General features: G+C 34.8%; 1 protein-coding gene across 10 annotated transcripts in view; it reads left to right on the forward strand.

Moving 5' to 3' along the window:
• LOC128157127 (ras-specific guanine nucleotide-releasing factor RalGPS1-like) overlaps positions 1-13,376 on the forward strand; it is a 41,445-nt gene that overhangs the window by 19,122 nt on the left and 8,947 nt on the right. For 7 of the 10 annotated variants that reach the window (XM_052819514.1, XM_052819518.1, XM_052819516.1 and 4 more), the window contains one exon: positions 1,095-1,230. In XM_052819514.1, the coding sequence (XP_052675474.1) occupies positions 1,095-1,230 (136 nt within the window). Of the gene's footprint in view, positions 1-1,094; positions 1,231-9,289; positions 9,830-11,292; positions 11,849-11,933; positions 12,781-13,376 lie in introns of those variants that run through there. The other 3 variants (XM_052819523.1, XM_052819521.1, XM_052819522.1) reach the window with 3 other exon arrangements.

Genomic DNA, 13,376 nt, shown 5'->3' on the forward strand with positions numbered 1-13,376 from the left:
GAGGATTATGTCATATAGGCAGTACGTGGCACCAACACAGCATTCATGATCAATATATGGTGCATACGTATACAATTTATTTATATAGTTACACTCAATACAATAGGAATTTATGTTAGTAATCAGTATACATGTAACAATGTTCATCAGTTCCAAAGTCCATAGTATATATTATCTATATTCTATATGCGTATCTATTACTATATGTGTCAAATTCAGTGTCATATGATTGAATTTAGTTAAGGTGCTGGTAGGCTAATAAAAATTAACTAAAACTAAATTAATAAAGTCATAAATTGTAAATTTTGCCCAATAACCACTCTTACAACTATTTCAGACACATAGAACATTCATATTGCCTTGAATATTTGTCTATAGATATCCCTAATTCAATGCAGATATTTCTGTTCAGCTGATATCTTGTATATTTTTGGTTTGATTATTTGAAGTAGGAGTTGGTTATCAGTATAATTTAATGTTAATTGACAACTTTATCGAAAACAGCTGGTCAGAGCCAAACCTTCAAATGCATATAATGCAGGCTGATATGTGTTATTGATTGTCTTTCATAAAACTGCTGAAAAGTACTTTCTTGTAAAGTACATCTATATCTAGCAGAGCCAAGATCAGGGGGAATGAGAAAAAAAATTCCACAGAGGAGGTGAGAAAGTGTAGAAACCTGAAATTATGGTGTTAATTTCTCTGACAGTTTATAGGAACTCCCAAATTTCCTCTGTTATTAGACGCTGACCAGACAGTAGGTGTTGTTTCAGGGGAGATAAGCTTGGCTATTTAGTGGTAGCTAAACATTGCCATCACTTTGGATAATGTGTTAACACGATTTCAAACAACGGTTCGAGGTTTCTTTATCAGAGAGGGAACTGCATTGGCTGGTGTTTTTTTTTAGAGAATTTCAAAACAAATTCTAGTTCAGGTGCAGTTTTGTGGGTGTTGACTATTTTTTTTATTCATGATCGAGATGGAAGTTCACTTTTATGTATGGTTTTACACAGACTTGTAGATAAAATACAGATTCAATTTCAAGTTAAAAACAAAATGCAGCTTTTTGAAAAATGTTTCTTTCACTATTGCAGGTGGGATAACGGCAAGATGAACATCCCTCATCGGATTTTGACGCCGGATGACCCTGATACAGGCATACCTGGGAAATACACGGAGGTCAATACTAGCAACGAGTGTGTGACCACCCCCCAGTCTTCTTATGGAGATGTAAGTACATGGCAGCCTCTCAGACAGGCATTTTTAGAATCATTGTATCGGATTTTAATAGGGTGTTCCACATGGGACCAATAGTCTATACATGTATGCACTAGCTGCCAAGAGATTTCATGCAATATGATATAGTGTACAGACAATCATGTTCCATCTTTTATCGCCATCTTGTCGAAATTGTTGGAATAATATAGCATTTTTGTGGTGTAAGTCTGGTGCACTTTATCATTGTCCTGAAAATTACTGTGTAGGTTGAGTGACTTCCATGTTTGAAAAATGAGATCTGTGTGCATGCTTGCTTGCAGTGCATTTCGCCCATGCAGCCTTTTAAGAAATATGTTGGCAGAATCTTGTGCTAAGTACAGAGTACTTGAGTGGTAAAAGAGAACTGAAAAGTTGTTTGAATTATCCACATAAGGAAGTTTCTACACCACCCTCAGTATAGGAATCATTGGTAGTGGCTACGCACTCTCAGCAAACGAAGACTGTAAGCAGAGTGTGTTCCTTGAGCATCTTCAGTCTACTTGAGGTACATCAGAGAGACAATTTGTGTGCCTGCATCATGATTATAACTACTTTACAGTTTTTCCTGTTTTGTCAGTCAGATACTTATGGACTCTCCATGAGTTTGGATGTGTCCACTTTGTAAATGCTTATGAAATCCATTAAGGCGGCCAGTAACATGCAGCCTTAGTTTATATGTATAGTCATGACATAAATGCCCTATGACTGCCCCTGCATACAGTGGTTTAATTAGATTTAGATTTGCTTATTATTTATTGGTGATCATGCACATGTGTATTGCGTTCTACATGGCATATACATGGACCAGGTTAATTTATAAGGGCCCCCACCAGCAAAACATCATGGAGACCAGCAAGGGGTGTTGACATCTTATTATTTATTGAATAGGTTGTCCTGTGAACTCTTGGTTGACCCCATACATGCCCTAAAGGTACATGTATGGCCCTAATTTCCACACACCTGGGTTTTATTTACTAGCTATTATACACTTGTCTGACCACATTCTTTCAATTACATTTGCTTGTATGTGTGTCTTATAAAATATTTTAAATTCTTCGCTGTAAACTGTATCTCTATGTTTTGTTGCAATTCCCTAACCCCCCCCCCCCCCCCCCACCCCCAAACCAAACCAAAAAAAAGTATAAATTAACTAGAGCAGAGCTCGTGGCAAAGCCACGAGTAGGTCTTCCGTTGTTGCTGCGGGTTAAAAATATATGTGATATGGTGTCAAACGATTATAATGACTAAACTTTCAGTTCCGCTTTTGTTATAAAAACGTGTCGTGATTGAAAACCTGTATATAAAATGTGTTTTGTGGCGAATTAAATTTTCAAAGGGTAGCAAGCATTGTTATAAACAGTATGTACTCATGATTCATGTCAGGAATTGCAGTTTTTTTTTTTAAAACCTAACCCGCCTACAAAACACGTAACCTTTTCTCTAAGATAACTTGTTTATTTAAATCTTTCTTAATTTTTGAAGACTATTTGCAAGTTTAAAATTGTTACGTGCTGAAAAAATTTAGTAATTTGTCAAAATTGATGGCATCTTTGAGATTTCCTACAGGGAAATGTGTGTCGTCTGATATTATTTAATGATACGAATAGATTTGGACATTTGAAATAATATATAATCCGCTAAAAAAAGATGAGCAGGAGAATTTATGCAAAAGCAAGCATCTAAATTTTACACCAGATGGTGCTGTTTCATAGAAACACCGCTATGTAATGTGAATTAAATAACCTCATTTACAGAAATGAATATTACTTCTCTCGACGATGTAATAATATGCAAAATCCTATTTTTATGTCAGTGGGTTGACTAATTAAATTTAAAAAAAAACTTCAATTGTGCTTGCGTAAATTGGAATTCTGGGAAGGAATTAGACAGTCCGTGTTAGAGAAATTCGAAGAAGTTATGAAACTGGTCAGTTTCTGTATCAAACTGTGCATTGATGTATTAAAAGACTATCATTGGTATCGTCTGTAGCCATGGTCCGGAATCCGTATGTGCAGTCAAACATTGTATGTACATCGATACACCTATACCTCCTCACCTACAGCCATACAAATGAGGGTGCAACCTTCATATACACAAGCATATTAGCATTATAGTTCTGGAAACTATTTATCTTGTATTTTAATACATTGGGTATTCATTGTTCACATAAAAGCCACCTATATTCCACTGGCTGTAGCTAACCTTGTAAGTAAATTAAGTTGCATTACAACCTCATAATACACACCTTCAATTAAAATTTGGTTTTTTTTAATCAATTTTCATACAATTAGCAATAAATAAAATTCCCAATAACGCACATCTATCTCACTTAGTGTAACTTTGAGAAGCGCATGTATTTTTGGGAGGCAGATATGTCGCTATATTATAGTCTGCAAGTCAAGTGAATTATCATGGTCTTTCAAAGAAATAAGAAATCCGTCGACAGTTGCAATACTTTGATGATTTCTATGGTGATCGACTGCATTGCTTAATGTAGTCGTATTTCCCAAGGACAAAATTTTCTTTGTCTTCAAACTTTTAATTATAATATATTATGAATTATCATTGTTCATAACCATAAAAGTTTAGCGTGTTCAACAGGTTAATTTATTAGCCACATTCTTAGGTTACGATTTCACATCTTTAATGTGAAGATGATTGACTTTGAATAATAGTCTTATTGTTTATAAAAGAACCCTTCCAACTGTTACTCAATTACATATGTTCTGAGTTGTGTGCGCTGAAGCGACACAAGATCTTCGGTTGCACGTGGCGAATGATTTAACACAGACTGACCGAATAAACACACGGGTGGGAAAATGAAACACGTTGGGGAGAAAATGTTACACATAAGAAGAAGTCACCAAAAATGATTTTCGACAGATCTGGATATCTTTTCGCCAATTTAAAAAAATCCAGCGCGAGCACTTGTCAGAGGGGCGGGAGGAGGGGGGAACGCAGCACTGAGTTCGCTTCCACACTGAAACGAACAACCATGTAGAAAAACTACAGAGTGATCAATATGTGACCGATATAACCTAATCTTAAGTTGTTTAAAACTCATGTGAATATTCTTTTAAATAATCATCAAATGCCTCAATTCAGGCCAATTCAGGACATTCTTTTATCGTGCTAGCACCTACCGCAAACATGTAACATGGAACTTTGATTATAATTTGATTTGATTTTTAAACTACCTTGTACGCTATCGTATAATTAAATCGATGCTTAATCAACTGTACAAGTAAAATAAATTCATTTATTTTCGTCATTAATCTATATAATAGTTGAAAACATAATAAAATATAGTTCTATCCGTGCAAAATATGAAACATGAACGCGTGATAAGGTACATGTAGAAGAACACGAGCCGACCGCAGATCACTTGTCCACTCGCGGTGGAATTTCTCGGCCATGTGCGAGGGATGCTCATCATTTAAAATTTTTTTTTGGGGGGGGGGGGGTTAAAATTTTTTAGATATACAAAAATAACCATTAATTTATGTCTGACTATGTTTCCGATTTGGAGTAATATCTTTCATTAATATTCAGTTACACTCAAATGTTTAACTAAATAAATACAAGATGGACAAACTTTTATAATATAAAATTAAAACAGTTCTTGTATTTACGGCTATATAAACTCAAACACGTTCATCTTCATCTAAGTGTGCGTCGCGGTGTGCGAATCCTGTGTATTGGATAACCGCTTACCGCTAGTAGTGCAGCCGTGGCTGATCTTCTCGGCCGTGGACGAAGGATATATTACGTAAAGGTACAACGCACAGACACGCACAGCTCAGAACCCAGGTATATTTGAAAAGTTTGCAGTATAATGACCATATTCTATCAAACAGAAGTTCTTTATTTTAAACTTAAAACCCACAATTGATCTATGTCTGATATTGCTTTAGATTGAGAATGACATTGCTTTTATTAATGAACTGAACGATTTCTTAATTGACATCCAATCTTTTAGTCCATAAACTTTTATGTGTAATCAAAACTAAAACAATTTTTGAGTTTGCGACTAAATAAACTCATTTATGAAAGACGCAACTCTCGTGTATTAGATAACCGCTGACTGCTAGGTAGCCCAGCCGCGACCATGGTGACCGATTTTCTCGGCCGCGGGCGAGGGAGAGATTCGTTAACTTGGCCAAATTGCCGCGAGTACTGGTCAAGACGTATTACTTTTTACCCTCATATTATGCAATACCCGAACACAAAAACAGTTTTATGAGATCAATAAAGTCACAAACAACATATTTTGCAGCGACGCCCATATCGAAAAATTTACCGTTTAAGAGTTATGAAGCAAAGACTTTTAAGGGATCTAGACCCTTCATTTTAGGGGCTAGCCCCTTTTTTATGGTATCAAATGAAAGCTCTTAATATTCTGCACAACTTTTATTCTATATGTGTCTAGAAAAAATTTACAGCTAAAAAGTTATTGAGCAAAGATATAAGCAAAATTTAACATTTTTTGAAACATAAATTTCGATGTAATTTTTTAAGCAGTATACATGTGTTAATCAAACATGTAAAACTAGGAGGACAACGTTCAAGATGTCTACATTAAAGATTTGTTAATTAAAACTACTTGCTACGGATCTACTCGGAGCCTTTGCAGGTACACGAGACCCATTAAAAAAATATTCAAAGGGGAATAACTCAAGACCGGAAGTAGCGATTTCACCATATTTTTTGCTATAGTAAGCTATTGTCATTTACAATAAACCCTGAAAATTTGAATAAAATCTAATGACAAACTAGCGATATATTACAGTTTAAAGAAACGTCTAGAAGAAAAAGAAGAAGAACTAGAGCAAAGCTCGTTGCAAAGCAACGAGTGGGTCTTCCGTTAATGTCGGAAGTAAAACTGAAAGTTCCTGTAAGAAGCAGAGCTCTTTTAAAAACCAATTACAAGAATAACTTAAAAATAAAAGATGAAAAAATCGAATTATTCCTGGTACGGCTTAACAAAATACGAATGATTTTAAGTACGACTTAACAAACACCTTTCCGATTTCAAGAACGACTTAACAAAAAAAAAATCCGAATGTGTTCGGATTAAGTACGACTTAACAATTATTTTTGGTACGAGTTAATTTCACTTTCAACATTACGCTATTTTTTAAACCAAGGACGCGGAATCAAAATTTCCGGAAAAATCAATTTTTAAACCCCGACATCTCTGTAATGCATCGTCCGATTTTAAAACGGGTTTCGGTTTTAAATTAAGCTTAATAAAAGCTTCTTTGCTGCTTTATGATAAATATCAAATTATTGGTCAGAAAAGAGTTATTATGAAAAGACTTAGTAGCCCTTCTGGCCCCTAATTTGAGGGGTCAGCCCCTTTTTCTTGATATCAAATAAAAGGTCTCGCTAATATAAACATATTTTGTTCTACAAGTGTTCATGAATTGTAAACCGTTCTCGAGATATCTGTACATTGCGTTTTAGGGGCCGACCCTTTAACACTTTACCGGGGCCACTAACAACAACATTTTTGGTATCATATTGTTAAGAACATTATTTTGAAGAACTTTTGTTCTACTTTGCTTTTAAAAATATTTCTCCTTTTTCAGATATTAATGATCAGAGTTTTGAGTTCTGGCCCCTTGAAACCCCTAATTACGTAATATATGACTTAGGTATGGTAATGTAAAGATGAACAGCTGTAAAATGAACATTTTTGCTACTATAATTAATAACAAAATATTGTTCAGTAAAGAGTTATTGTAAGAAGACATTAGAGCCCTCTTGACCCCTAATTTGAGGGGCCAGCCCCTTTTTCTTGACATCAAATAAAAGGTCTTGTAAATATAAACATATTTTGTTTAACAAGTGTTCACAAAATGTTTACCGTTCTTGAGATATCTGTACAAATGTGTTTTAGGGGCCGACCCTTTAACTCCTAAATGGGGTCATAAACAAAAACATTTAAGGTAGCATATTGTACAAAACATTATTTTGAACAACTTTTGTTCTACATTGCTTTTAAAAATATTTCTCCTTTTTCAGATATTAATGATCAAAGTTTTGAACTTCTGGCCCCTTGAAACCCCTAATTACGTAATATATGACTTAAGTATGGTACTGTATAGATAAACACCTGTACAATGAACATTTTTGCTTCTATAACTGATAACAAATTATTGTTCACTAAAAAGTTATTGCAAATAGACTTTAGAGCCCTCTTGGCCCCTAATTTGAGGGGCCAGCCCCTTTTTCTTGATATCAAATAAAAGCCCGTGTAAATTGAAACAGCTTTTGCATTACATGTTTTAACAAAATATTTATACGTCAAAAGATATTAAGGAAAATGTACGAAAATTTTGTGAAAAAATTTGGTGCTAATTTTCAGGTTCAGGCGAGCTTCTAGGCCTTGCGCATTTTTCGCAATTGGAAGCATGGAGGTAAATCTACAGACATTCATCTACAATCCCTGCAAATTTCAAGCTTTTATCATGATTAGTTTCAGAGGAGATGCGTGGACAAAATGACCCTTAAAAATTTACAAAATCGTCAATATCTGAAACCGGAAGTGACGTAATCATTTGAAATTTAAATAATCAGTAGCGACATTGATGCTTAATAACTCCTAAAAATTTAGTGTAAATCGGTTGAATAGTTTCTGAGAAATAACGCTCCAAAAAAGTCAGAAAAAGAAAAAAAAGTATAACTAGATTCGATCTCGTTGCGAGCAACGAGTGGGTCTTCCGTCCAATTTTTGAAAAGATAAGATTAAACTTATCAATTCAAAGATAAAATCGTAGATCTAAGCAAAAAAAAGAGAAAAAAATTTTGCGGCACTCGAGGCTTGAACCCGGGTCGCCTGGGCCATGTCCACGACTATAACGACTGAGCTACTCGGACTCCGCTTCAGAACTTTGACGCTTAATTTCTCGAGAATGCCTTGATCGATTTTAAAACAAATTACATATTCTTAATCAGTAAAAGGGTCACTATAAGGTGTTAAAATTTCAAAGAAAAATATTAAAAAATAAAAAAGTCGAAAAATTCAATTTTTGAAATTTCCTTCCGGTGACGACCGGAAGTGACGGCGGACATTCTCTATACCGAGGTACATTAGAAAAACGGTAGATCTATCATCTCTGAAAATTTCAGCCTTTTATCTTTACTCGTTTTTGAGAAACCCGACAGACAAAATTGACTTTTTAAAATCGTAAACGGACGATAACTTCTGACCGGAAGTGTTTTTTAAAAAATGAAAAAAAATGTATCAGCTTTAGATAAAAACACGTTTATATTGAAAATTTGAGCGAAATCGACCCAGCCATCTCCGAGAAATCGTCTGCACAAAATCGGTAAGAAAAAAAAAGAATAATAAGAAGAAAAGTGAAAAAGAAACAATAGAATAATAGAAGGGTCTTCCGCTGAAGGCGGAAGACCCTAATAATAAAGAAAAAGAAACCGTAGAATAACAGAAGGGTTTTCCGTTGAAAACGGAAAACCCTAAAAATAATAATGAAGAATTTCCAACAGAATCAGTACAAGGTCTTCCGTTGGAAACGGAAGACCTTAATGAAGTACACCATAATCAAGGTGGTGATGTTCATGATCTTAAAGCTAGATTGTCAAATTTTTTAAAACATAAATTACAGACTAATAGTAATATGGCATGCACAAAGCATATATTAAACTAGGTCTGTATAAAATAAAGATATAAAAAAATCAATATGATTATGTATTGCCAACTTTTGATTTTTATTTGATATAGATAAATCAATAAAATTTGATGACTGTAATCAAATTGTCAATTTATACCAAGAACTAGTGAATTTTATGTGTGTTTATTTAGCCCAAACTTCCAGCACAGGTTTTGTGTATATAACCAAATTACCACCTTTGTTGTCATGTAAGTGCAATAATTGGACAATCATTACTCTATGATCACAGACCACTTAATTACCCTCACACCACAAGAAAAGGATAATCTGTTAATTACAGTTAATCTATCACTGGAGTCAAAACTCCCCGAGGGGAAACCTGCCTAATGCTTTGATTGTCTTTACCAAACCCTGAGCTGCATACTGTGAATATCTCCTTATCACTTGGAGAAGCCATTTGTGGTCAGTTTGATCCCCTTGGAGTAGCCTCCTATTGATCTCCTTTGAGTGGCCTCAGTTTCATTGTCTGACTGGGAGAATCCAACACCAGATTGAGGCTGACTCTGGCATTCCCCCCTCAATATTTGTTTACACTGGATTATCTAGGTCACGCAAGGATGACTGCCTGTGAAGGCTTCAAATAGGTCACATACCGTGGGACAGTTTAAAATTATAACTGTGGGTGATCAGGGGAAGGTAGAGTGATCACACCTTTAGAATTCCCTACTCCAGAATTTGGGCAGCTGTGAGAGGAATTGGATTATTTGCTGAAGAGACTCTTGAAGAGAGTGACCATATTGATTTTGTGTTTTGTTCTGGACCTGATTTGAATTTTTGAAGTGGATATACTGATGGGTAGATGACACTTGACCTGTTGTGAAACTTGGCGAAATCTGGGAAAGATATTGAACAGAATGACAGTGGGAAGGCAACAGGTGAGAAATATAGGATAATAAGTGGGTTTGTTATAGATTTTTTTGTATGTAGTTTGTATCATTAAGTTTATGGGAAAGTGCACTGCAAATTGTATATGTGATATTTTACTCAGGTCTGAAATTTAAATATATGCGAAAATGGATAGAGAAAAATATTTTAATCTAATGCTAAAAATAAGTGATCTGAAAAGAAGATTATGGTTTGTTTGTACATTGTGTTATTATATGCACAAATAAAAAGGAAATTCATACTTGAGCATTTTTCTGAAAATAGAGCGACTGTTGATGGATATTTAATCTTTCCTGTGTGTATATACAGGCATTGTTTTGACCCACTACTGAACTCCTAAGCTTTGTTTAACCCCTCCTTGTGTAAGCCTCATAATCTTCTTACATGGTCAGCCTAATTCCCAACAGATGTGCCACATGGAGTTTGCACATATGACCCACTCAACATGGCATATAAGAGGATGGAAGTGGGGGGGGGGGGGTAAAGTTTGACTACATGATATGAATAAAGTATTGAAAAAATCTGAATATATACTATACTTTAAATCATAAAGTTTGGATTTTTTTCAATCACATGTTGAAACAATTAATATTGTACGTCTTTTTGGTTCCATGCATCCATGGTTTGATGCAAAAGACCCTACTAGCATCATTTCAAAAGTATAATGCATAAAAGTAATTGTGACATCATCATTTCAATATTAAAAAATTATAATTGCATGAGAGATATTAACCTCATTTTGAGACAAACACGTGATAAATTAAATCATGCATATGATGCAAATTAAATAAAGCAATTCTTCATCAGTTATGTCAAGTGAAAAAAGACCTGCATGTAATTGTTCTAAATCCCGATTTAATAGTTAAATTGAGACTTAAAACTAAAGAATTTGAAAATAAATTAATCCTCAAATGAATATTTCATAAGAGAAGTACCAGGGTATAATATATTTTTAAAAATGTCAGTGAATGTAGAGCAGCCTTTCTTATTTACATGTTATAGACATTATGTTAATTCTGTGTGCTGAATTCTTTCGATTGGAAGATTTTCATCTTCATCTCAGTTTACTTCATATTCCTTCCGTAAAAGACCGATTATTTTGAATTGATGTTTCAATATCTTGTCAGCTAGTGCAGGTGAGTTGCCTGTACTGAAAATCATTGACAGCTTCTTTTTGGAACCATCTGTATCAGAAAACGATCACAGGGCACTGAACTTAATGTCAGGATCTTGTATACCACCTTCTATCTCTGACATCAGGTTTTGATGGCAATGACGTCATATATTGTACGATTGCCCGGGTTCTACAGTTAGACCTTCTAACATTATCGCACTGTGCTGTAAAAATAAGTGTTTGATGAACACACGTGGTGATAAGATGCGTGTAGTGTCAACCTTATCTGGAAAGAAGGCCAACAGATTCTGATGATCTCCATTATTTTTTATTGAGCTTATCTGAAAAATATTATAACCTAGTCAAAAGGTCAATGTATTGTTCGGATCAGATGTTTGTTGATAATAAATTTCATATGTTGGAGAGTAAATGCTGTTATATACTGAGTGATCAGCTGGTTATGTTGAGGAGCCAGACATTATTTGATCAATGTGTTTTAAACCTCAAACGGTGCTGTTTGATATCGCATATTGTCTCTTAATTGATTGACATTGGACATGTTTTGTAGTGTCTGCTCACAGTACTCTGTGTATATATACATTACTCAGTATCTAAGTTTAAATTTCAAGGTGTCCTGAATAGAACATATTACCTACCGAAACTGAAACTAGAAGGTTACTGTTTTGTTTTGGACGGAATATACCAGCTGTTTATTCTTATATAACCACTGGTGACAGCTAGGACAGGGTTATAAGGAGAACTCCTAATTTCTGAGACAAAGGAGATTTAAATTCTTGTGGTTCAGATGAAGAACTTAACATGTGGTGTTTTGAGTCTCCTGTGTACAAGGCGACAATCCACAGATTCTGAAAGAGAGGATACCAGGATCCTCAAAGTAAGCTTATATAAGCTCAAGGCTTGTTTGACAGTGCCCTGCTGGGGAGAGGGGTCTTATAGAAACAAAAGCAAAACAATATCCCGACTGTTGTTTTAGCTGCTTGTGTTGATTCAGAGTGTGAAAAACACACAATTTAACAATTTTGTTGTTTAGTTAAATTTTATTACCTTTGACATCTGACATTATTGAGTTCTTTAATTGGCAATTCTCTATTGTTTTCATACATGCACTGCCACATTATGAGTTTGTATAGATCACTTCTTGCAATCCAAGATATGCTGTTATAACATAAATGTCAGGGGGAATATTTTTCTTTGCTGAGGGAAAGGTTGTTTCTGTCTGGTGGTATACAGTTATCTGGTCTTGTTGACCTAGAACATTGAGGACACAGTGCACTGTAGTGACAGAGGGATGGAAGGATCAACACCTACCATAAAGCTCTCTAGTGATCCCAGTCAATAGCATTGTCTTCTACTATTGGTCCGTTTAAATACCCTGAAAAGCTGCAAGGGTGCCTGGCATTGGCCGCTTGCCCAGAAAGGATTTGAAAACTGTGTTTACCCGGGGATTGAAGAGACCTTGTTCCGTCTGGAAATTACCTTTTCTATTTGGATCGAAAAATACCTACGATGTGTATTTAGACACCATCATGGATATTACTCATGTGTTCGACTCATCATTATTTTCAGTTTGTAAAAGTCCTAGTTTGACAGAACGGTACACTTTCAACAGTTGTAGAGTCTGTTAGTGTACTTTATTACCCAAGTTATTCACTCAAATACGGACATTTAATTGCGATTGAGACAATCGATATCCTGTCTGTATTATGCAAGCTGTGTTCTATTTTACCAATTTCTGACTTTTGAACCTAAAAGATGTTGTTGTGTTTATTTTGCGGGATGGGAAAGTCGACCCAAGAGACAATAAAGGTATATACCGTAATATTTCCTTGGTAATATGAGAGCGTCTCATAAATTTGAGGCTTTTTCACAATAAATGACTCATACTTCACCTTTGTTATAAGAGCTATGAATTAAATCCCTGTAATGGTGATGGATTTTACAATTGGTTCTTTCTAGTCAAAGTAAAACAAATTTTTATATGCCTATAAGTATGATCATACCCGTTGGTTACACAATCAAATGGCCTGCCAAGTGTAAGATTTAATGCCAATTTTTCTGGTTATTGATCAATATATTAGTTCGCCTTGTAATTGGAAAGTTGATTTCATTGTATATTTGCAAGCCTTAAAGAGCAATTGGTTTGATAATTATTTCATTTTAATTATGTGAATTTTAATGGGAAAAAGTAAGTTTTATGTTGAGGGAAGTGAAAATTTCCTTTTATTCCCATTCACACTTCAAACATTGTCGATAAACCCAGTTAAGAGGTCTTTCAATGAGTTTTTGCACTACGGTTCTAATCTACAGTTCTATAGAGCTTTCAAATTTGAATTTCAAATCTCCTAGCATGCTTTAATTGTAGCTTTCAAATTGGCTTTCAATTGTGTACATTTAAGGCTGCA

The sequence above is a fragment of the Crassostrea angulata genome, chromosome 7, assembly GCF_025612915.1.
Source record: "Crassostrea angulata isolate pt1a10 chromosome 7, ASM2561291v2, whole genome shotgun sequence".
Classification (NCBI taxonomy): domain Eukaryota; kingdom Metazoa; phylum Mollusca; class Bivalvia; order Ostreida; family Ostreidae; genus Magallana; species Magallana angulata.